This window comes from Thalassophryne amazonica, chromosome 14 (assembly GCF_902500255.1).
Source record: "Thalassophryne amazonica chromosome 14, fThaAma1.1, whole genome shotgun sequence".
NCBI lineage: Eukaryota > Metazoa > Chordata > Actinopteri > Batrachoidiformes > Batrachoididae > Thalassophryne > Thalassophryne amazonica.
In genome coordinates this window covers 58,373,987-58,400,558 of record NC_047116.1, presented here as the reverse complement: position 1 = coordinate 58,400,558, position 26,572 = coordinate 58,373,987, and the positions used below count along the sequence as shown (strand labels likewise).

General features: G+C 38.8%; 1 protein-coding gene across 1 annotated transcript in view; it reads left to right on the top strand.

The window, feature by feature from the left end:
* Positions 1-16,673, top strand: part of LOC117524799 (neuropilin-2-like) — a 414,867-nt gene extending 398,194 nt beyond the window's left edge. The window contains exons 17-18 of the mRNA XM_034186623.1: positions 10,325-10,387; positions 14,277-16,673. Of these exons, the coding sequence (XP_034042514.1) occupies positions 10,325-10,387; positions 14,277-14,599 (386 nt within the window). The 3' untranslated portion in view covers positions 14,600-16,673. The remainder of the gene's footprint in view (positions 1-10,324; positions 10,388-14,276) is intronic.
* Positions 16,674-26,572: the final 9,899 nt, after the last annotated feature.

The following is a 26,572-nucleotide window of genomic DNA, read 5'->3' as shown; positions in this document are numbered from 1 at the left end:
GGTCCAGGTCATGTATCACATTCGTTACAAACCAGAAGACTAAAAATATGATTAGAAAAACCAAGTCGGCCATGAACATACTCCATAAATATCTAAACTGCATTGGAAAAAACACACAGATTGAAAGCTTACCAGCTAATGACCACCTTTTAAGCAAGTTCTTCATGGAGGTGAAGCAAACAGGTGTGACTACGCGCCCAAAACCGTCAGTAGCTTTCATATTTGGGCAATACTGTAAGTGCGTGTATTTATATATAATAGCCATACAATAAAGGAATTATTAACCTCGCTTTTTCGGTCTGTATGGGAATATCAGACTGGTGTTTTTCTGTCAACACCTTGGTCTGATAGTTTCCCTTACAGACCTAATGCTCAGTTAATAATCTTTTAATTTTCTGGAGCCTTGAATAAAATTAATGATGAAAATTGTGAAAATAGCAGATCTACATGCTCAAACCACATCACATTGCAACATGTGAGTTGTAAGCTTATAGATCTGCAATTATGTGTGGCATCCTTTGATTAAAGTATAAAATAGTGGTTAAGTGGTTATTAATAAAAGCTACTAATCAATTAATCGGGATATGAATATGGTATTGTTTCCCAATACTTTAGATAACTAGATTTAGTTGTAACACATCACACTATGCAGAGTTTGCTATAAGGTGAGTACATTACATGTTTCATTTGAACTTTTATGGAGATATAAATCTCAGTCCTGTAGGTGCAACCGAAAAAAAGGGGGGAGGGGGGGTTCATTGATATAAAAGGCTAAACATTTATATGAATAAGTGTGTATCAACACCAGGCTGGCACACACCTGCTATCATCACCATTATCACCAATGTCTTCCTGCATCTGTACCACCTCCATGGCAGCGGGAGCTTCACTGTCACTTTCACTGTCTAACTCTGACACCACCTGCTGGTGTTGAGAGGGACCCGCAGGCATCCCTGCCAGGCCGGCTCCCACAACAAACATCTCTGAGATTTTTCTGCTCTTAGCAGTATCAGTTGCGAGAGCTTTTTTTCTGTTCCCTCAGTGTTTCTGCACCGCCTTTCATTTATTTTCATAGGCCACAGGGCCTATGCTGTGTCTGCAGGCTGCAGCTGAGCTCTGTGGGCTGGTGCATGTCTCTCTCCCTGGTCCGGGAGAGTTACCATGACAAGGCACAGCAAAAAAAAAAATCGGCCCACCGGGAAAAATCCCAGTACTCCCAATGGCCAATTCACCCTTGGGATTAGGAATGAACATATCAGAGGGACTGCTCAGGTTTGATGGTTTGAAGACAAAGTCAGAGAGTTGGGACTGAGATGGTTTGGACATGTGCAAAGGAGGGACTCAGGGTATATAGGGAGAAGGATGCTGAGGATGGAGCCACCAGGCAGGAGGGCAAGAGGGAGGACAAAAAGGAGGTTTATGGAAGTGCTGAGGGAGGACATATGGTTGGTGAGACAGAGGAAATGACTGATCTGCTGTGGCAGCCTCTAACGGGCGCAACCGAAAGAAAAAGAAGAAGAAAAATTTAATTTTGCCAAGAATAAAAATTATTTATTTTGATGACGGATTGGTTTCAGGGTGTTGGATGAGGTCTACAACACGTCGGTTGTCAAACTAGTTGAAACATGAAGTACTCTTTTTTTTATTCATGTACTTTTCTATGCTGCCTGCTTTATTTTGTTCACACTCAAATCCCGCAGCGTCTCTGTCAAAAATCTGCTTGTTCCTTTTCCGTTCCTCTCCTTCACTGCAAATCCCAGCTAAAAAATAAATAAATAAATAAATAAAATAAAAAAATAACTCCACAGTTACAAAACATAAGAGGCAGAAATGGGGGAGAGAAAAATCTCTCAGAGGAAAGGACCCATTAAGCGAGCCCTCTTCTCCTCCAAAGAATGTGCCCAGAGATGGAGGAAGATGAAAGAATATCTAAACTCCAGCTGTCTATACGTTCTAAAGATAGATTTTACTTTTGCTGGGAGAGTAAAGCTAACAGGGAGGCAGGCTGGGCGTTTGGATTGAAGGTGGGAGAGAATCGGAGGAGGAGGGCAGGTTGTTTCAAACACAAAAAGCTGATGAAAGATGTCTTCTGGTAGAACACACTGCATGATGGAGACACACACACACACACACACACACACACAAACCTGTTACTGCAGAATCACAATTTCTACCTAACTTTCCCTAAAATCACTCATTTACAAAATGAGTGTTTTATGCTTTTCCAGTTGCCTGAGAGGTCAGATATGACTTAGTTTTCAATAAATCCATCATATAAAATGATGGTTTGTGCTTTGGTCAACAGGTATTTGCAGTTATTTAATGCTCGCATATCCATATTCTGCTTCCGTGGCTTCTCTCTCTTCCACTTTCAATTGACTCGAGTGTGATTTACACATTTTATGACTCATTCCAGCAGCGCTGCACCTTACAATCAATGCCAGTCAAAACTGAGGAGTGACACGCAGCCGTATTTATGTTGTGCTGCCCGTGCACTTTTCGCTTACGTCCCTGCCTTCCTGCGTGTCAAACTTTTTTGCAAAATTTGATTTTTTTTCTTTTTTCTTTTTTTTTTTTTTTAAAGTGCTGGCATCTCCTTGCAGAATGCGTTTAAATCAACTTTGCTGCAGTTCTTCTCTGTCACAGGCGACTGTGAGGCCCTTTAATATTTCTAATTAGTTAATGGAACTGATTGCATTCATAAAACTGTGCCGTAAGCATTTTTTGGCTTCGGCCCGGCTCCTGATTTTTCTCTCCTCCTCAGTTTCCTGGAGAAATATGAAGATAGTGAAAGCTCTCTAACAGCTCCTCCAGTGGATGCTGCCAAAGAGCCGAGCTGCCCGTGTCACAGCCTGAATTAAAACCACACTTTTTTTTTTATTCTTCTCTTTACTAATTGGAGAGTGAAGATAAAATGGGGCTACTGGGAGTTTTAATCGTCTTTCAGACTTGCATGCCGATTCTTCTCAGGATCCCTGCCTGGGGACTTTAAGTCTGGATCAAACCGTCTAAGCGCCTTTCTTTTTTACATTATTTCTTTTATTATCTCACTCTTAGTGATTTAATATTTTGTCCAGGCTCACAGTGATGTCAACGGACTGAGAAAAGAGAATTTAGAGCCTGGAGGGTCTTAGTGCAGATTGTTGTGCAATGAAACATATCAGACGAGGACAGAAGAAGAGACAGACATGTTCATGTGTGTGCAGTAAATCTGTTGTCTTAAACTCAGGATAATTTAATTATACGTCATTAAAAATTTGGACAGACGTTAGCATTCTTCAGTGAGGAGGACTGTGTTTGCATTCCCAAAGGAAAAAAAATCATTTATTTTGTCTTTCTTTATTTCTTAATTCATTAAAATAGAGTATTGTTTGAAATCCAAGTGAAATTATGTTCCCAGATTTGAGCTAGTGTGTTTGTGTTGCTTTTTTTATGTCCTTTTCTGTTCTTTTTATCTTTTATAGTAAACCAGCCAAACATGGGAAACTAGTCTAGAATTTTTTGGGTGGCATTTTCTTGTTAATGCTCAGCATCTGGGCTGGTTCATTCAATCATCCTAAAACAAAGAAGATGTGGGTGGATGCTAATATCAGTTTGTACTATTAAGGTCATTTTCAATGCCTCAAAGGTCAAAGCCCCATTTTTTTTTAATTTTGCTATACATTTTTGCAGGCTAAAACTGATACTTACCTTCACAAAAAACACTTAAAAAACAGATTATGAATATTTTAAATCAAAACTGTGTTAAGTTTGGAGCCTTGACTCTGTAGGAGGCCTATTTATGCTGCCACCTAGTCTGATCTTGTCATGTGATGACATGAATGTTCTTGGTATTCCAGGTTATTTGCAGCTGCTTCCAAAACCCAAAGAAATGCAATTAATTTTTTGCAATTATTATTTTGTTCTAGTTAAAAGTTATCTAGTCCTGTTGCTCACATATGCTATCTGTACAAACAACATGAAGCTTCCCTAATTGTGTTATGATCAGTGAAAGTATAGCCATGTTCTTATTTTATTTCTTTGCTAGCATGTAGAAGTACTCCACAGAGTAAGTAATTATAGAAAGAGCAATGAATCCTGTAGCAATTGTAAAGTGCAAGAGAGAAGCATTTTAAGGTACATGTGATTCCTTGTTAAAGTAAGAATGATTAAGAACAGAAATGAAATGCACACATTTTAGAGCTTACATTTATATGTACAGTTTCTGGTGTTTTTTGTATAAAAATTAATTTTATTTATTTTTAATGACAAACAAATATGAATTTTTAACCATTTTGACCATTTTGACCTATTTTGACCTTGAACTTTAAAATTGAGAGGAGCATCCACCCACATTTTTTTCTTCACTGTATTACTAATTGATCTGGTATGGATGCCTAGCATTAACATTCAAACGTCATCAAAACTTTTTAGCACATGTTGGCTGCTGCACTATTATGTTTTTGACATTTTGTTTTTGAGTTTGGTGCCAACGATCTTAAAAACAGATGTTGAGTGAAATGAAAAACCACCTGTTCAGCTCTTAGGGAGCACCTGGTTTCATGATGTCTTTTTTTTTTTACTGGAGGTGGTATTATTGGTCTTTATTTTCTTCAAAGAATGAAAAACTGAATTCAACTACCAAGTAATTTGTAGATGACTCTGGACTCTGTCAGGCTGCAGAAAAACAGTGACGTGTTGGTGGTCTGCTGAACCACTGTACCTACTGAACTACTGTACCTACTGTAAAAAAAAAAGTCAAATGTCTCAATCATAACCATGTTTTTTGACTTTCTGTTTAGCGCTGATTTGTTTTTCCTGAGGTGCACTTAAATGCTCAAGCTTAAACTCAAGCTTGTAAGTTACAGGGCTGTGAAAACTAGCCGGATCCGAGGAATTTCACGGATTTCGTCATGGGGAGGAGGTGGGAGGTATTAGTGTTGTAGTCTGTAATCGTGATCTTCACTGAGTTTTTAAAATGCCTATCGCAAAGCGTTTTTTTTTTTTTTTTACAACCTCGTGCAAGTTTTATAAGTCCATTGGCACTGATCTGTAATAACGGATACAAATCAGTGTCCGCGGATCCACGGAACGCCGCGGAAAAAAATACATCACTTAACGTGTCGCTGTTACGACAGTTGTCATAAAGCAGGACTGGTTGGTTGCTACGGCGACGTTGTGTGCCTGCTCCAAGACACCAAAGCTAAAAGTAGCATGTGGACATCGCATTTATTTAAAGCCATCAAGTTTTTAAAAGAAGAATTTTGTGGCATGTCTGTGTCACAGAGCGGCATCGGACAGAGGGAAGATGGCGAAAAACACGGTCTGAAAAAGTTTAATAAGGACAAGAATCCGTGGAAATGTTGCTGGCTTGAATTTAACATATCCAAAAGCTAAAAAAAATGGGAAAGTAAACTGTATCTTGTGCCCTCAGGAAACGTAAGATTTTTTTTTGTCTCTGGAAAATAAACTTTGTGCTGTTCAACCAGGATTTCAGACAACATTGTGTGACTTTTTTAAATTAATCTAGACTTTCTTTCATTGGACATTGTAGCTCATTGTAGACATTGTAGCTTTGAATGGATTTACAGGAATTTACACAAGAATATCAGTGACTTTTTTTACTATAAGTTAAATTTTAATCCTCTGGGGTGATGAATCCAAAAGCATTTATTTCCAGATCTTGAAGAAGCAAACAGAACAGAAAAGTTTGCAAAGTAAACTTTACTTTACCTGGACAATATTTGGTCCTATTCTAAATTCAGGCTACAACTAACAGTGTTGGGCAAATTACTTCCAAAATGTAATACATGCATTATAGATTACTAGTTACTGGTATTTCAGAGTAATTCATTTTATTACAATGGCATTACTTTTGAGTTACTTTCACCAAAATTACTGTGGAAGTAGGCATTAGCTAAAATGTTAAAAAAGTTAAAAGTTTGCTAAAGGTTTACTGCAGTTCATTATACATCTAGTGGAGGGTGATGTGGTGTAGGCCCTTAAGGCTACGAACAACAATATAACTGGTGCAGTGAAGGCTCAATCACAGCAAGAATTCCAAAGGATCAAAGCCAAGTAAAATTATGATAGAGATGGTGTGAATATTTAAAGTCTAGGCCAATTCATATTGAACACAATAGAGCTAGAGCTCACTATAATGTAGCCTAATAACATGCAATTCAAGATGTTAACAGCGCAAAGTTGGCCTGCTGGCATGATGGACATAATGTATGCTTTATCTAGAATTATAAAGTGCAATGGGAAAATCTGCCTTGAGTCATTTTGGTCCAACTTCATAAAACTTAACATAGAGGCTAAACATAACCTGCAACTGCTAAGAAATAAAACAGGCCAGAGAGAGAAACCTTACTACACTCTAAAAAAGGACCTGTTGTCTCAACGAGAAAAATTGATGTAACAATTTGCATATTTTTTAAAGTTATTTCAACTTAGTTATTTCAACTTTCAACTGAGTTAATGCCACAGATGTCTCTAGTTAAGCTGAAATAACTTTAGTTAAGTTGAAATAACTTTTAAAAAAAATCTATGCAAATTCTGACATCACTTTTTCTCATTGAGACAGTGGCTCATTTTTTAGAGTGTATAGGTTCATATGCCAAAATAGGAATGAATAAATAAATAATTTTTTTTTTTTTTTTACATACAACAAATACGCAGACTGCCATCACGATGGAAATGCAGATACGGGTCTGCCAATACGAGTGAACAGACAGCGTAACGTCAGCTGGTTGTTCGCTGAACAAAATCATCCAAGATGGCGGAAAACATTCCAGAACTTCTTATTTCTGTATTTATTTAATATGCTTCTCATATATTTTGTAAACGCTAGCAAGAAGTAAACACTTCTAAATCTAAAAATGCTGCTTTTGTAACCAGGTGACACCTCTGAAGTGATTTACAAGGCATCTCATGGAGATTTTAGCATGCACGCCCTATGAACGCCCATCAAGCAACAAAGCCAAATGCTTGCCAGTGTCATTTGTAGCTATTGTAACCATAGCATCGTTGCATATTTAAAGTGAATCAGTGTGTCCATGTATTTTATTTAAAATGCACAGTGCTGTGTGATGATCAAACGTTGGCTGCTTGCTTGACTTCACAAACCAAAGTGCGAGGCAGCGGTCACTTTTAGTAAATCAAGTTTAACTAACTAATCAAAAATCATCTTTACTGGGCTGATTCTTATTAGATACGATCAGAGTTTCCATCTATTTGTCAACAGGGTGCACAGCAGATTTATCAAAGAGCCTTTTGAGGAAATAAATGCCGAATAGCTGCATCACACAAGGCTGTTTTTACAGGCTACATTTTGCCAAAGGTCTTGCAGTGTTGGTGATTTTTTATGAAAGCAAAACACTAAAGTTTGGGTTAAATGTGTGTGTGAAACATGTAACAAGTATAATATTACTGAAAATGTATTAGTAATGCCTTATATGTGTTATAACAAAATGTAATACATTGCTGTAATTGTGTTACTTTTGTAATGCATTACTCACAACACTGGCAACTGATAATTAATTTTAGAATCAATTAAATGATTATTTTCTTGATTCATCAGTAGTTGTTTAGACCATGAAATGTCAGAAAATGGTGAAAGATGTTGCTCAGTGTTTTCCAGAACTCAAGATGATCCCTTCAAATGTCTTGATTTATCCACAACTCAGAGATATTCAATTTATTGCCACACAGAAGTAATGGAACTAGTAAAATAACCAGAAAGTATTTACATATAAGAAGCTGAAAGCAGAGGATTTGGATTTTTTTTTTGAAATGTCTCAAAATGAGTTTAACTGATTATCAAAATAACTGTTGATTAATTTAATAGTTTATTATTAATTGATTAATCACTACAGTTCTACTCCAAGCAGAGTTATAGGAATCAAGATGTGAAACTCTAATAGGGGTCATTTTTACTATGATAGAGTTCATATAAATCAAATCAATTTTATTTATATAGCGCCAAATCACAACAAACAGTTGCCCCAAGGTGCTTTATATTGTAAGGCAAAGCCATACAATAATTACGGAAAAACCCCAATGGTCAAAACGACCCCCTGTGAGCAAGCACTTGGCGACAGTGGGAAGGAAAAACTCCCTTTTAACAGGAAGAAACCTCCAGCAGAACCAGGCTCAGTCTTCTGCTGGGACTGGTTGGGGCTGAGGGAGAGAATCAGGAAAAAGACATGCTGTGGAGGGGAGCAGAGATCAATCACTAATGATTAAATGCAGAGTGGTGCATACAGAGCAAAAAGAGAAAGAAACACTCAGTGCATCATGGGAACCCCCCAGCAGTCTAAGTCTATAGCAGCATAACTAAGGGATGGTTCAGGGTCACCTGATCCAGCCCTAACTATAAGCTTTAGCAAAAAGGAAAGTTTTAAGCCTAATCTTAAAAGTAGAGAGGGTGTCTGTCTCCCTGATCTGAATTGGGAGCTGGTTCCACAGGAGAGGAGCCTGAAAGCTGAAGGCTCTGCCTCCCATTCTACTCTTACAAACCCTAGGAACTACAAGTAAGCCTGCAGTCTGAGAGCGAAGCGCTCTGTTGGGGTGACATAACACTGCAATAGGACCAAATGCCATCCTAGCAGAGTAAATTTACCTCGTAGGAACTGCTCCTGCCGCCACAGTCTGACTCAGTGGTGAGGAGACTTGTCTCGTCTGCACAGAGAGCCCACATAGAAATCTAGATATGGAATTCCATTGCATTGCATGTCGGAGAAGTATAAAACAAGCCATGTCAGGCCTAATTTTCACATCAAGCAACATAGTTTGTACTGCTCATGTTGAACCTAAAACCACAAACATATTTGACTGTAAAATGTGCTGCACAACACAACCCCTTTAAAACATTTCACCCATTTCAGATTTTTAAATTCAGTTAAACATTGAGCCTACATACAAACAAGAATCTGACAATTACATAATAAAGAAATCAAATTCTCAACAACCAAGAACATAATAATCACCAAGCATAATATTTTAATCAGAAATATTCACTGGAGTCAGTTCTTTGGTATTAAATATACTATTCTGTCATTTCTTTGACAAAAACTATATATATATATATATATATATATATATATATATATATATATCTATATATATATCCATCCCCTTAACGCCTGAATTTATATAGTTGTATATAAAAAAATGTTTTGTGTGGTTTTTTTTGTGTTTTTGTTTTTGTAGATGGTAAATAATGTTGAGATTATTAATTACACTTTTGCACAAAAAATAAATAGTAATTTTGGTATTTTGGTAATAATTTATGTAATTTATAATAATGTTATAATAATAATAATGGTATGTTGCAGCAACAGGCATACTGGTCAATTTGGTAAGTTGCATATTTGAGTCAAATATTGTAGCATATATACGACAATAGGCGTTAAGGGGATATATATATATCACTGAAAGTTTCTAAAGGTCTCCACGTCGAATGCATAATTTTCAGAAGCCACAGATTGCATGTGTCTGTCATATACCAAATCCATCATCACCTTATGGAGGAAATGAGGTCTGCTATCTTTTTTCATATCGACTGAATTAGTTTTCCACCTCTTATCCTTTGAATATCTAATACAGTTTCATTCTCTAATGTGTTTTTGGTTCCTTTGCCCCAGCAATAAATGATTATCAAGTGCAGTTATTGCTCTATTTTTTTCCTCTGTGGATTGCAATTTCAATTTCATTGAGTAAAATAGAACTGAAGCAGAATAGAGCTTCCAAACCCTTCAACACACTGTATTTCAGCCTGCTGCAAAAAACAAAAAAAAACAAAGTGCTATTTTAGCTTGTTAAATTTCATGGTCTTGGAATAAAAGGAAACATTGTATGTGAAGGTAATAAAAGTCATATTTTTTGATGAAACTGCTTTAGTGATTTTTTTTTTATTATTATTCCTGTCTCTTTATATCTCTGCCTCATCTCTCTATTCATTCTCTCATTTTCCTGCCGTTTTCATTTCTAAGTAAATAAAAAAGTGGCTCGGCTCTTATCACATAATGAAATTTGCTGGCTTCGTACAAGTCGTCTAGTGAAATGTTTGCAGCTGTTATTTACTCCTGACAGACTGAGCACAGAACTGACGGCTTTTGCAGGAAATCTCCACGCTGATCTCTCCACAGACTTTAAACAGCATCACTCACGCTTTCAGCTGCCACTTTGATTTACATCTACAAATGCTGACAACAGAAAAGATGGTGCGATGTTATCGAGATACGATGTGGATTCTGAAGTGGCTCCAGCTTGACCTGATTGTTGAGATTAATCCTGTCACTCTTTTTTGTTCCTTCTTCTTCTTCTTCTTTTGGTGTTACAGACCCAAGACCAATTGACTTTGGAAGAGATGCTGTTTTCAACCACAGGCCTCGTATCAACGGAGGTGAGATTCAGGTTTAATGTCTCTCTCTCTCTCTCTCTCTCTCGGCTATACGACATGTTTTACAAGTTTCTCTCAAAGAGTGACATCGTTCTTTAAGCAGAGGCATGCCTGTGGCTTTTTAGGATTTTTTTTTTTTTTAGTTGAACGAAGCCTGTGGCAAAGTGTGTGCACTTCTGCTCTGTGCCAGACAAAGTGAGACAGGCACCTTCCTCCTGGGCAACTACAGAGGAAAAAAAAAAAGCTCAAACCATCACAATTTTCTTCTTGCGTGTGTCTCTGTGTTTGCGTGGACCTACGCTGTCTCTCTTTTTCCTGCCGTCTCTTGACAGACATTGGAGTGGTACTCAGGTTGTTACATCACTGAACAAGTGTCTTGTTTATGGCTTGTGTCTGTTTCTGAGTGCACGTTCACAAATCATGCTGAATGAGGTACTTAATTGCAAATTGGCTTGCGCGTGTGTGTACGTACATTAAACGGATTACGGTGATTGCTCTATACCAAGCAGCTGCACAAACACAACACAAGTGACGGCACCTTTACAACTCACCGTATGATGTAATTTTGGAAAACATTAAAAAAATTGAGTTGTGGAAAACACAATGTTATTGAAGGTTTCAATCATCATGTGGCATGTTTACAGTACCTCTCAAAATATGCTCAACATGAAGTTGGGTACATACATATTTGGACTGTGGCATTTTGCATCTACCCACCACCACAACGGCATAGAACTAAAACAGTGAAGATGTGACTTTCAGCTTTAATTCAAAGGCATTAACAAAAATAGCACATTAAGATGAATGGACTGCAGCCATTTTTATACAGTGTCCTCAGAGACCAAAACTAATTGGACAAACAAACATAATTATAACAAAGAAGAAGTCCTCTATAGGGCCTGCACACTCTCACGAGTGCCACTAGCTTATCTTATGATTAGCTAAAAATGGACGCTCTCATTTTAGCTGAACAACATTACACAGTTTCTGGGGATTCTGTGTTACTACGCGCCCGTGGCCAATGTGCTTGATGAATTCCTGCGCAAAAAGTAGTTCCCAGATAATTGTGATTTAGTCCTGTGAAATAATGTTTATCTAATCTAAATCAATTCTAAAACTTAGTAGTAATAAAATTCTTTTTTTTTGCCTCCTTGCTCTCGGCCGAGACGGTCGCATTTTTCTCTTCTCCCTCCCTCCTTATCTTTCCTGCTTCTGTGGCGTGTTGTCTGTGAGGCTGCCTGGAAACAGCAAAAATGGATCTGTTAAAGTGGTCTCTGAACGCAATTGACACTATTTTTTCTACAAGACACTTGGGAGCGGAGGACCCGACCTGTCCTGCTGGGACATATGTGATGGGTTACGTGATGGACAGTTGGAGGAAATGGCAGGTCTTGTGCCTTTACACACTGTCTGTGGAGGACGTCGAAGATGTGTATATATTTGGCATGGTGGTGACCGGGTTCCTGCTGTGTGGAGCGGGCATAGCGTTGGTTTACCGGAAAATTAAGAAAGTGGAAGCGGCAATAATTGGCCCGTCCAGGCTGCCCCACATGATTGATTCGATTGGAAGGGCAGTGTCAGCTCAGTCGGCGGGTGTTAACCACGCATTGGATACCATCTCGGGAAGAATGGCTGCACTGGAAAACCGCATTGATCATCAGTAATGACCACATCTCCTCTCCTAATTCAGATGTATTGAAAGCCACTCTGTCTCAGACTGTGGAATCTTTCAGGCATCTGCTAATCTGGATTTTCATTTGGCTTCCCAGAACACAGCTACACTTCAAGGCCGCTGTGATAAACACCTCCTGGAAGAAGAACAACGCTCATGCCTCATTCCCTGGTCTCCCCCCGCCCTCAGCTTCTCCAGCTCTGACGTTGACTGTGGACAGTGGACTGTTCAGGGCTGGGCCCCTCCTCCCTCCAGAATGGACGAACAAGGCCGTTGATGGCACCTAAAGGCAGCCTCCGGGGTGTTCTGTCTGATAACCGGACTCTTACAAATCTCGGTCATCGTCTCTCGTCCTGTTGTTGTGTGTGATCATTGTTCATTGTGCTGATGGTTTTTTTCCTGCATTGCTGCAGCATGATTCAACGCAGCAGCAATGAAGGTTTTTCTTTCCCAAGTTTTACCTTGTGTGTGCTTTTTATATGTGTTCATGTACCTGGCCGGCTTATGTGTGTTGTGTGTTATGTGTGTGTCGTCTGTCGTCATGAGGCTGGTCATGGTTTGTTCAGCCCTGCTGTTGACCTAAGGCAGGGTATACATCTGGAGCTGGTCCCCGGGCGCCTAAAGGCGACTTCTGCTCCTAACTGGCAATTAGGATGGGTTAAATGCAGTAAACACATTTCATTGTGCAAGGAACATGTTCCTTTGTGCATATGACAATAAAATTCTTTTGAATCCTTTGAATCCTTGAATCCTTTGAATTCTAAAGATTACTGCAGTTTTAAGAGTGGCCATAATAAATATTTAAGAAGCTTAAAGTTTATGAGCAACTTCATCTGTTATTGCTCAAGTACATTCTAAACATTAACATTAACATGATTGGAATGGTTTGATTACCATTTACAGTTGGCGATGAAAGACTTGGGTGTTAACTTTGTGTTAAAGTCAGAACAAGAAGCTGCACTGAAAGAGATCTAACTGGGACAAAGAGACACATTCTGTGTGTTGTTGCTCCAATGAGAGCGGCACGCTGAGCAGGGTGACGAAAGTAGTCCCGCAAGCTCAATCTGTGGGCGAGCAGCTATCCCACAATGCCAAAATAGCAGAGATGTCGGTCCAATGAGAGCAGCACTCTGAGCAGGGTGTAGGGCCTGAGGTCCATCTGCTTATCAACAGATTGTGTAGTGCGAAGCTGATGAGAATCTACGACTCTTTTTGAATGGGATGCCAGTCCGATGCAGGTTGCTTCCCCAGCTAAAGCCTGTACGCATTTACAACTGGGTGGACAGCGGATTCATTGTCTTGTCCAAGAACACCCACAGTTAGCATGACTTGGAACTGAACCCATGTCTCCATATTGATAGCTCAATTCTATCACACTGAGCCACCTGCAATAAATATAAAGATTGTTATTAATACTTGGATGCATATCCTTTGCAGTTAAAGACGGCCTGACATGTGGAACCAACACATTCTCTCAGCCAAAGTGTCACATATTGACAAAGAGCCCTTGTCATGATCAACCGTCAATGTGACAAGATGGGTACCTCTTCTGTGACATTTAGTGAAACACAGGTTAATCCCTACTGTGTCGGGGGGGAGGTGGGAGTCAGGTTTGAGAGAAGTTAGGCTACTTTATGTTAACCTGTTCTCTGTCACTAAATGACATGAAGGGGGTGCACGGTGCTTCACATGTTGATGATATGGGCTATTGAACAAGCATCAATATATGATAAGTTGGGAGTGAGACTGTGCAGGTGGAACACATGATCACCAAATCCTGATTTTCCTCCCTTGAAACAATTTGACAGCCCTTCAGTTGCAAATGATGACAAATTTATTAACCCCTTATGAAATTAAAATTTTCCGAAGTGCTTTTTTAACAGAGCAAAGAATTTTCAACACAGCATTTCTAAACATCCTAGTTTTATTTTGGATATTTACATTATTTTATTTTGCACACAAAAATAAATCATTAAAAAAAAAAAAAAACACGGCCAAAATTATTATTATCCATCCAATATCCATTTTTGCTCAGGGTCATAACAACTGATCTGGTTTGAATCTTCATGTGGATTTAATACAAGTGAATGCATGTTTACACCTCTTGGGCTGTTTTGAAGAATGTTTATGCAAACATAAACTGATCTGATTATTGATTTATTTGAAGTTATTTGACATTAATCATGTAAACTGCTATGATGTGTTCTCTTCTCATGTCAGGCTACATCTTTCCTGGGTGGCCATCCTCTTCCTCCACCCCCTCCTCCTCTGATGTGGATCCCCCGTCCGTCACCCTGGTATCAGAGAAAGACAACGCCTGGCTGTACACGCTGGACCCCATCCTCCTCACCATCATCGTGATGAGTTCGCTTGGCGTGCTGCTCGGGGCAGTGTGCGCCGGACTGCTCCTCTACTGCACGTGCTCCTACAGTGGGCTGTCCTCGCGCTCCTCCACAACGCTGGAGAACTACAACTTTGAGCTTTATGATGGGATTAAACACAAAGTAAAAATTAACCAGCAGAGGTGTTGCTCAGAGGCATGAGGAGCAGGAGAACCCACGGCAATTTGAAAAACAGAAGCAGCACTATGTATTTTTGGAACCTCCAGTGCCCTCTGCCTAGTATTTTTGATCTGATGTCTAAAGGGGTTTCCCGACCTATTTGTGTGTCAGAGGGACTTTGTGAACTTGATCCCCCTAAATGCTTTGAGGCCTAATCTGGGAGAAGATCTGATCCCAGTCTCCCTACCTACCATAGCTCCTCTGCCTGCAGGAGAGAGTCTGCTCGATTTAAAAGTCTGTGAATGAAGGAATGAATAAATGAATGATTAAAATGAATGAAGCTCTATTTTAGAATATAACCCACCGTCCACTGGATGATGCTCGAGAGGGAGTGGACCTCTTCAATACTCTGAGCATTTGGACTACTGATGACACCTCAGATTGGGAAATTTGGTTAAACTGTTACTGGTGACATTCATAATGAAGGCAGAAATGTCATTCACTGATGCAGAGTGTCAATGACAAATTTGTCCTCATTGGCTTGAAGTTGGAGGTGGTCAGTAGAGCATGGCATGGAAAAATCAAATGTTCCACCTTCTGACTGTACGTGACAGCTTCAGCAATGCATCCAGTGGACCACTAATGTGAGTCATCTCAACTGAAATCAACACATATCAAGTGAATGCCTACATTTTAAAAATGATATAAACCAACACAACTCAAAAGAGGCGAGATTTCTAAAGGCCATGAAGGAAAAGAATGAACAAGAAGGGACAGTTTCTTTTGTATTTTTTATTGTTTTTTTTTTTTTTTCTGGAGTTTTTCAATATGAGTTGTGTTCCAGGAGTTCTTTAAAACATCTGGTAGCCTGCCACAGGACACTCGCTTGCTCCTTTGTCCGCTCTCAGTCTGCGATTTGTGAAACCGGTGTCATAGACGAGTAATGGTGACTGTTTTTGTTCTGTTTTAGACTTGTGTCTGTTAGTGAGAAGAGGTGGGGAAAAGTCAGCTTTTGTTTGTAGCCGCTTGTGTCATCTTTAGATTTTCTTTAGCATTGTATTGAATTCCATGATCTTAATGGTTATCTCACACTTCCTCGATTTTGAACGCATATTTCCATTTTAGATTATGAGTCTTTAAAAAGAGTAGAGGAAAGGTAAAGACGGGGAAGAGAAAATCAAAGGTTTAAATCTAACATGCTGTTATGGAGTTGTGCTTTAGATTCAGTATTCTAGAGTTTGTCTTTGCTATATATATATATATATATATATATATTTTTGCTTTCCAGACTGTATGATGCCCACACATGGACAGACACTGTGCAAACAAAATGTCAGTGATTGTTTTATTGCAACCTATGGATTGCCAAAGATCTGTGCACGTGCACAGTGAATACACATTCAGAGCAGCTTAGAGGTAGTAGAACACAGACTGAGAACCACAGAGTGTTAAATAATATCACCCCCAAATGAAGAGAAGGAAAAGGAAAGAGTTAGAGTTTGAACAACTGGGAGTGTGTGTGTGTGTGTGTGTGTGTGTGTGTGTGTGTGTGTGTGTGTGTGTGTTGGGTCTTCGAGAGGAGAAAGGTAAATCACACCATTGACTTTCTTGGACACACAATTGAGCCTTAAGCTAACTACAGTAAACGCTGTATCGGAGGACAGCCATCGAGGAGGGCCAGTGCTGCTGAGCAGAATGACACACACATGCACACACACACATGCACACATTTATATAATTAAATAGAAAACACTCAATGTCCCAGTATAAGCCCTGTTATTCTGCAACTTAATGCTCTGAAAACAATAAAAAATAAAACTGATTTTAAATAATAATAATGTTACAAATGTGTCTAAATATCATCTGCACAAACATCTGTATTCTCTTAAGAGAACTCAGAACATGAAGTTCTAAGACAATAATGAATGTGTTGTACATTTGGAGGAACCACAACATTCCCAATATTACATTATGGACCACTTTATCACTCATAGTGCACATATCCACTGTTTGTCTTTCTTTTGTGTGTCCTAGAGTTGTATAATTAGGGAATAACCCCGTTGTGTCTGATGATTTGCGGACAGCAATGCTGGATTTTACGGTTGCAAATTGATTTTTTTTTTTAAAAAGGAGGAGGTAAAACGGCTATTTGTGACCGTAATCCAGCATTACCATCCGCAAATCATCAGACACAAGGGGGTTATTCCCATTCTAATCCAATTCCAGTGTTTGCAGAGATCCGTGGCCACCACTGAAGGCTACATCTTAATCCGCATAAAAATATAGTTCGATAAAACTGTTACGCAGACAAAGGGTGTGGTCGGCTCGTCAAAGCTTACTGTAGCAACAGTGTCTTGATGCCAAACTGGAAATTCTGTGAGCAATCATCATCAGTACTTTTGTATGGTACCTTAAATTAATCCATTTCTGCATTGTCCTCGCTACGCCACTTTCTCTCCCTCTCAGCTGACAGCACCATTGACATTTGCGTAGCAGCACACGCGGTCAGGGCGTGGAGTAATACAACAAATGTGAAACAGTTGAATATTTTGCCACTGTCCACGCAATATTTTACGCTCTGAAATCTCACACGGTTAACCAATCAGATTTGCAGGGAAAAAATTTTAATTGGATTAGAATTATGATTTCTAATTGCTTGTTGGGAATATGTGAATTTACTTTTGTGCTAATTCCCATTTTTCATGCTTTGATGTAAAAGATCTAATATTTTCTTCTGTGCACACAAAAGGCTTATTTCTCTCAAATTTTGTTAACAAAATACAAGATAATTTATCTACCTGGCAGTGCGTCATATCAAGATGCTGATTAAACAGCATGATTAGTGCATACATGTGCCTGGAACTGCTCAAAAAAGCTCACGCTAGAATGTAGAGTTTTATCGTGAGGCACAATGTAACGAATGTGACACCTTTGGTGTGCTGACTGCAGGAATGTCCACCACAGCTGTTGTTCATGAACTAAATGTTCATGTTACAATCGTAGGCTGCATCCAACATCATTCCTGAAAATTTTGCAGTATATCCAACCGGCCTCACAACAAAGACTAGACATAACCACACCAGCCCAGGACCACAATATCAAGTTTCTTCCCCTAAAAAAAAAGTTGGGTTTTTTTTTTTGTCAAGATCAGCTGGAGATTGTAGGGTGGTCTTCTACTGTGACCAGTCCATGACTCAACTGTGCATTAATCCTGTTTAATTAACACATTGACACACTGCACCGACTAGGTGGATGGATTAGCTTGTCAAAGGTGAAGTGCTCACTCACACAGATTTGAATACATTTGATAACAAAATCTGAGAAAAATAAACCATTTGTGTGCAAAGAAGAACTCAGATCTTTAACTTCAAGTCATCCAAAATGGGAACAAAATCAAAAGTGCATTTACGTTTTTGTTGAGTATATTTTAATTCCACTGAGGAGGTTGTTTTTACCCGCCTCTGCTTGTTGGCTTGTCACCAGTATTACTCTAAAACTAATCTTTTTTTAAGCTCAATGATGGGGTGGCCCATTGGCCAGTAAAGAACACATTACATTTTAGTGCTAGTCAGAAGTCAAGGGTAGATCCAGTAAACATTTACACTTTAACTTTGCAAAATAGGATTTTGTTTTTAATTTTCATTAAACAATGCACAGACAGCACTTGTATGTTGACAAAATGTCAACAGTAAAAGTTGGACCATTAGAAAATAGTTTTCAAGCAAAACCATCCTATTTAAGACCTTTGACATAACCACCTCTTAGATGACTGTTTTCAAAAAATAAAAAAAAGTGATTTTAAAATTTAAATTGTGAAATTAGAAATAATATTTTCCCTCTGAGTATGGTCTTCTTGAGGTTTCTTCCTCAATATCATCAGAGGGCTTGAGATCAGGGGATCCTCGGTTCAAACCCCAGCCTGACCGGAAAATCACGAAGGACCCTTGGGCAAGGTCCTTAATCCCCGGTTGCCCCGGTGTGTAGTGAGTGCCTTGCATGGCAGCACCCTGACATTGGTGTGTGAGTGTGGATCTCTGAATGTAAAGCGCTTTGAGCATCTGATGCAGATGGAAAAGCGCTATATAAATGCAGTCTGTTTACCATTTACTATTCCTTGCCATTGTCACCTGTGTGCTTGCTCTAGGGGTTGGTAAGGTTAGACCTTACCTGTGTGATGCACCTTCAGGCAGCTTTGTTGTGATTTGGTGCTAAATCAACAAAATAAACTGAACAATAATAATAAAGGCAGTTCAATTGCTTAGTGGTTAGCATTGTTGCGTCACAGTAAACAGATCCCAAGTTTGCTTCCACCCTAGGATAGTCCTTTCTGTGTGAGGTTTGTTGGTTTGTGTGGGTTCCCTCTGGGATACTCTATTCCACTTCCAAAGACATGAGGGTTCTGTGAATTGGTGACTTTAAATTGACTGTGTGTGAGTGTGTGAAAGTGTTTGTCTGCCTGTATGTGTTGACCCTGCGATACCCTGGACAGTTGTGCTTTGCTCAAATGCCAGTCATCGTGAGAGCTTCGCTAGAATGCCAGTCATCGTGAGAGCTTCGCTAGAATGCCAGTTATCTTGAGGGCCTCACTAAAATGAGTTATCTTGCGAGCTTTGCTAGAATGACAGTTATCTTGAGAGCCTTTTGTCGACATTCTGACATCACTGCTTAACGTCTGTGGAAATCTGTAACAGAAATCCAGCTGAGTGTTGTAAATTAGCGACGCATGAATGCAGTTGGAAAGATGTTGAACATATTTTTAACATATCGAAGGAACCATCAGTCAGCTGCACGGGTTCATCAAAATAAGAACGACAATGGAATATCTCCACAAAACAAGCTGACACACAGATGGAAGGATAAATATAAAGAAAATGAAACAATGAGAAGTCAGTCAGAGATGACAGAGAGACAAACGGACACCACAAAAGAAAAGTCCGTGAGCCACACAACCACTGACCCTGTCTGCCCGGTAGACTTATTTATATATTTATTTTCAGGCTGTGCAGCCAAAACAGTCAAAGGTCATATCCAGAAAGACTTTTTTTTTTTTTGCCGTTTTCTGGAAATCTGAAATATCCAGATAGTTTGGGGGTAAAATGAGACACACAGAGCCAGTGGAGGAGAGGCAAAGAAAAATGAGACAAATGTGTCGTTTTTGTTTTAAGTTTGCCTGAAGCTGCTCGTCTGCTGCTCTTCTGTCCTCCCTCCATCTTCATGGACGTGTAAGCCTGCTTTGCTTTCCTGAAATTAAAAGAGAGAAATAAGGTGTTGAAAGATGGCGGGAGGGAGCAATGGAGAGAGATAGAGCATGTTTGTTTTTTTCTTTCTTTTTTGGTCCATCTAATTGTTTTCATTGGACTGTCAAACTACTTTCCAAGTGCCTTTTGGAGCCACCCTTTTATCATCTCTCTCTCATATAATACAGTGAGATTTGTGAGATAACACCTGACACAAATGTACAAACTCCTGGCTTCAGTTGTTCTTCAGTTTCTTTCCCCCTCAAAGTTGAGACAGAATTACCTCTTCTGTCTCCACGTGCACACAAACAAAACACACTTACATGTGCTTGTACACTCACACACCCACAGCACTGGCCAGAGAACTCAAACTGTTGTTTGTAGACTTTGTACAGAAAAATGTCCTTTTTTAATGTTATTTAATAAAGGCTAAATAACAAGAAGCGGGTTTGTGTGTGTTGATGTTATTGTGAGTAGGGAGGGGTGGAAATCTGTAAATGTTTGCATGGAATATGGAAATATACACCGAATAAACCATAGCAGGATCAATTTTGGGTCATTTGGTTCCAAAAGCCCTTGAAAATTTCAAGTAATGTGTGTGTCGTATATGTGCTGTTGACGTAGAAAACCACTCTGTTGCTTATAATTTGTTATGTGGGCCGCTGAAGAGGAGGTACTGCTGGCCCACTACCACCAGAGGGCGCCCTGCTTGGAGTGCGGGCTCCAAGCACGAGAGGGCGCCAGACCCAGAAGAAGTGACAGCTGTCATTCATCCCCTGCACCAGCTGTCACTCGTTCATCATCATCACCATCATAAAAGCCGGACTGCAACTCCACCTCCTCGCCGAGAAATCGACTACCGAGAGGTAATTTCTCTGCTGACTGACATTGTGTAACCAACTGAACTTCTGTTGCAGCCGTTTTCCTGAAGTGTTGCCTTGTCTGGAGGATTGGCGTTTGGTGTGAGAGTGACGGCTTCACCTCGCACCCCATCCCAGATAAGTGGTAGATCAGGAGCTGCACGAGTGTGTGTGATTTGGAGGTGGAGGTGCTCCCTCCTAACTGTGTACAGACTGTAGACCACTGAGTGTACGGATTTACACTCATTCATCTTGTCTCTGCTTTTTGCCAGCAGTACCAGGGTCGACAGCCGAAGACAGAGGTCACCTGGGGATTCGGGACTTGGCGGCTCCGGTGTTCTTCAGACCGTTGGTGGTGGAGGCCGTGTGGGACGCGGCCTCTCTCTCGTCGGGGTCTTCTATCTTCGAGCCTGCCCACACGTCACCTGGTGTTAATTGACTTTGCAATTTCTGTGTATTTAGTTGTGTATTGTCACAACAGTAAATTGTTACCTTTACTCATTGTCCATTCATTTGCGCCCCCTGTTGTGGGTCCGTGCTACGACACCTTCCCAACATAATTAGTTCATTGTGGCCATGTCATTCTTTACATGTGATGATTATACTCAACTGATGTTCCTGAAATAAAAACTACATAGATTTTGTTTGTTACAATTGATCATAACATATGTACTGAAATTAGGTTTTTTGTCAATTACTCTTAAAAAAAAAAAAACACCAGAAAGGCTTATTGTTAATACAGAAGTTGAATATAAACTTGGGGTCAAGCAACATTTGGAGCCAAATTTCAAGTTTCTAGTTGCAGTGGTTCTCAAGCTATGACATTTTTGTAGATATTTGTCGATTTTTGAACCCGATATCTTCACTGGCTCCGTCCATATAGGTTTTTGGAACCAAATGACCCAAAATTTATCCTGCTATGGTTTATTCTGTGTATATTTCCATATTCCATGCAAACATTTATAGATTTCCAAATTTTTTGAAATAACACCCCTCCCTATTGTGAGGGTGAGGATTATTTTTGTTTTGTTTTTTTTTGTTGTTGTTGTTTTTTGCTCAAATTTACAATGTTAAAAAAAACAAATGTAATGAAAATTTTATAAATACCTTTCCAGATTCAGCAACTGTGTCCACATCCAGCCAAAACTGAATGGAAGCTCTTTTTTGATGGACCCAACTTTGTTACCAAATTCCAGTTCCATTAACATATCGAGGTAAATGTATGATTTTCTTTTCTTTGTTTTATAAGATGACATCAAAAAATGACGCTTCATTTGTGTATAACATATGAAGTGTCATATTTTATGTTTTCTTACACACTGAATCCATTCCAACCACAATTACATGATAAAAAAAACAATTCAGCTTGGCATGATATCTACATTTAAAAAAAAAAAAAGAATTGCGTATCAAACGATTTCTGTAAAATTTGGTGCATATGTGCCCCACTAACGCTCGAAGTAAATGTAGAATAAACACCAAGTTTTAAGTCATTGTTTCATCATGTGATGCTTAGTTTATGGAAGTGTATCGCATTCACTCGATAAAAAAAAAAATTACCGCAGATCTCGTAATTACGAGAAAAGAGCTTATAATTACAATCAGGATCTCATAATTATGAGTTCAGGATCTCGTAATTATGGGATAAGTTTTTCTTTTTTGTAATCTCTTACGTACAATGGGCTTCCATACTTCCAGTACCTCAGTAAAGACAAGCATGAGAATTCCGGAGTCATCATCAAAAATCAGCCAATTTGTAACCTCCAACACTGCACTGTGAACGAACACCACTTCTATGCGCATTACGAGAACCTGATTGCGTAATTATGAGATCTTTTCTCGTAATTATGAGATCAGCGGTCAATTTTTTTTTAATCCAGTTATTCATATTAGTTAACTGGAAACAGTTTATTCTCTTAACTTGGACTTTATGCTGTGTTCATGGCATGCTGTAAAAATGGAATTACAAGCTTCATCACTGACAAAAACTCCGGCATCACTGAGTTAAGTGCACCTAAATCAGGTGATGTCACTGATTGGCTCATAAAGTTCAACTAATTAGTACAGTATCTCTGCTTCATTTATTTGTTTCACAATTTTTTTCACATTTACTCAACATGTCAGAATTTCCAGTACAGCTCCACAACTTTTAGTGGCTCAGGCCCCCTGTAGGAGTGTCACAATACCTGTATTTGGATTGAACTATACAGTACATGCACAACAATTCTCTGCACATAACGGTACACAGAATACAGGGTACAACTCAGCACAGCATGATTATACACACACACGTGCGTATTTGTTTCCATAAGTCACAGACATTTCAACGAGCTGCACTGCTCTTGTCCACAGACTGTCACTCTTGTATCATGCTTTATGCAGGAGGTATGGTCAGCTATGGTGTCAGATCAGTGCCAAAACTACTCTCACAATAAAACATGCATTCGGGTGTATTATATTATTTTACACGTAGATATTAACTGAGAGTACGCAAATTATCTCTGCGCACGCGCACTCAGAGGACACTGCTCCTCAAGTGAGGAAAAAGGCTCTGTGAACGAGGACCAGTGCACCCCCGCCCTCTCAAAGTTCATTTCTGCTCTCTCGCTCGAAACTTGGGGGAGGATTTTGGCACTACGGGGGAGGGAACAAGTCGTTGGTACTGGTTCTGCTGTGATTGGTCACTTCTGAAGAGTGAGGTTTGATTGACAGTCCTCCTCTCAGACATGGAAGTCTGGTGAAACGGAGATAATGGCGTTAGCCGATTATCAGCTCGTTTCTGCTTCAAACTGCAGTCATCTATCTCAGCGACAGATCTCTGAAACTTCTGTACAACAATCATTTCTACATAAATTTTCTTAACACTAAGATAGAGTTGATTTAACACTATAGTACAGCACTAAGATAGAGTTGATTTAACACTATAGTACAGCACTAAGATAGAGTTGATTTAACACTATAGTACAGCACTAAGATAGAGTTGATTTAACACTATAGTACAGCACTAGGATAGAGTTGATTTAACACGATAGTACAGCACTAGGATAGAGTTGATTTAACACGATAATACAGCACTAGGATAGAGTTGATTTAACACGATAATACAGCACTAGGATAGAGTTGATTTAACACGATAATACAGCACTAGGATAGAGTTGATTTAACACAGTAATACAGCACTAGGATAGAGTTGATTTAACACAATAATACAGCACTAAGATAGAGTTGATTTAACACGATAATACAGCACTAAGATAGAGTTGATTTAGCACTATAATACAGCACTAAGATAGAGTTGATTTAACACAATAATACAGCACTAAGATAGAGTTGATTTAACACTATAATACAGCACTAAGATAGAGTTGATTTAACACAATAATACAGCTGACTTGACACTAAGAGTTGATTTAACACAATAATACAGCTGACTTGACACTAAGAGTTGATTTAACACAATAATACAGCTGACTTGACACTAAGAGTTGATTTAACACAATAATACAGCTGACTTGACACTAAGAGTTGATTTAACACAATAATACAGCTGACTTGACACTAAGAGTTGATTTAACACAATAATACAGCTGACTTGACACTAAGAGTTGATTTAACACAATAATACAGCTGACTTGACACTAAGAGTTGATTTAACACAATAATACAGCTGACTTGACACTAAGAGTTGATTTAACACAATAATACAGCTGACTTGACACTAAGATAGAGTTGATTTAACACTATAATACAGCTGACTTGACACTAAGATAGAGTTGATTTAACACTACAATACAGCTGACTTGACACTAAGATAGAGTTGATTTAACACTACAATACAGCTGACTTGACACTAAGATAGAGTTGATTTAACACTACAATACAGCTGACTTGACACTAAGATAGAGTTGATTTAACACTACAATACAGCTGACTTGACACTAAGATAGAGTTGATTTAACACTACAATACAGCTGACTTAACATTAAGATAGAGTTGATTTAACACTACAATACAGCTGACTTAACACTAAGATAGAGTTGATTTAACACAATAATACAGCTGACTTAACACTAGGATAGAGTTGATTTAACACAATAATACAGCTGACTTAACACTAGGATAGAGTTGATTTAACACTACAATACAGCTGACCTAACACTAGGATAGAGTTGATTTAACACTACAATACAGCTGACCTAACACTAAGATAGAGTTGATTTAACACTACAATACAGCTGACTTAACACTAAGATAGAGTTGATTTAACACTACAATACAGCTGACTTGACACTATAACAAAAATGAATTAATATGATAATGATATTTTCTTAACACCATGATAGAGTTGATTTAACACTATAATACAGCTGACTTGACACTATAACAAAAATGAATACGATAATGCCATTTTCTTAACACTATAATAGAGTTGATTTAACACTATAATACAGCTGACAACACTAAGAGTTCATTTAACACTACAATACAGCCGACTTGACACTATAACAAAAATGAATAATATGATAATGCCATTTTTAACACTATAATAGAGTTGATTTAACACTATAATACAGCTGACCTAACACTAGGATAGAGTTGATTTAACACTACAATACAGCTGACTTGACACTATAACAAAAATGAATACAATAATGCCATTTTCTTAACACTAGGATAGAGTTGATTTAACACTACAATACAGCTGACTTGACACTATAACAAAAATGAATAATACGATAATGCCATTTTCTTAACACTATAATAGAGTTGATTTAACACTGTAATACAGATGACAACACTATGATAAGAGTTGATACTATTTGGAAGGGTGGATTACAGAGCCACATTAACAGTGAAGTTTACTGTGAATTCCCCTTCAGGCTCTGTTCATGTACATCTGCAGCTCCTGTAATGATAATCTCATCATAGTTTAGCTCTAGTCCTGCATTTTAATGAAATAGTCAGCTTTTAGTTGTGTTCCTGCTGCACTGATCTCACCTGTCACTCTCAGCTCTCCTCTTTCACTCTGCTTTTGTTCACTCTTCCTGCTTGTTCCAGGCACTTACTGCTGTTTTTTAAAACTAAATTACACTAATAATCCTTAGTTTACAACCAAATGATTTACATTGTGAATATAAAAGGATTGCTCAATGCATTTTGAAACAATTTTTCATAAAATATGTTCAGAGGTTGGGAGAATAGATTCTGATGTGTATCCAGAAAAAGGGGCCAATGTAGCAAGTAATTTTCATTACAATGCAGTGACCTCAAAACTCAACTCAAAACCTCAAATGCTATCATCTTGTACATCTCCAACTTAAACATGCACCTGATCAATCGAGACGCTACTTTGTTTAGCCTGTGTAATATCCCATAGATGTGTCTGCCTCCTTGTGGATGTGGAACCCACCTTCAGGTGAGGTAAGAACATAAGATACCAAGTGTATGGAGAACCTTGCAGGGCCAAGTAGACACCGACGTTTCACCTGGGAGCAAAAGACAGCTGTTTACTTTTGGTGAGGATGGATCAGTTGTCTCTCTGGGTGGTTTCCATCCAGGACTTAATGTGGTGTGGTGGATATGGCACCGTGTGGCACACATACTCCCAAACGTGACTACGTGGCCATATACTGGGTAAAGTAGACAACAGGAAAGTAAAACTGGAATTAAACAATGAAAAGAACATGTGAATGATGAGGATGGTTCCAAAATGTTTTATCTATACTGAAAATTGCTCAAACTTGAAAGATTGTTCCAAAATGTTTTGAAACATATGAAACACCTGCATTTCAAATATTGTGCTGGAGTCCACATGAAAGACGACATCACCTGCTAAACACTGACACCCATCAGGAATGAGCATCCCTATCAAATTATGAATTTAACATGTAAAGGCTACAGTCAGTAGCCCGCCTGAT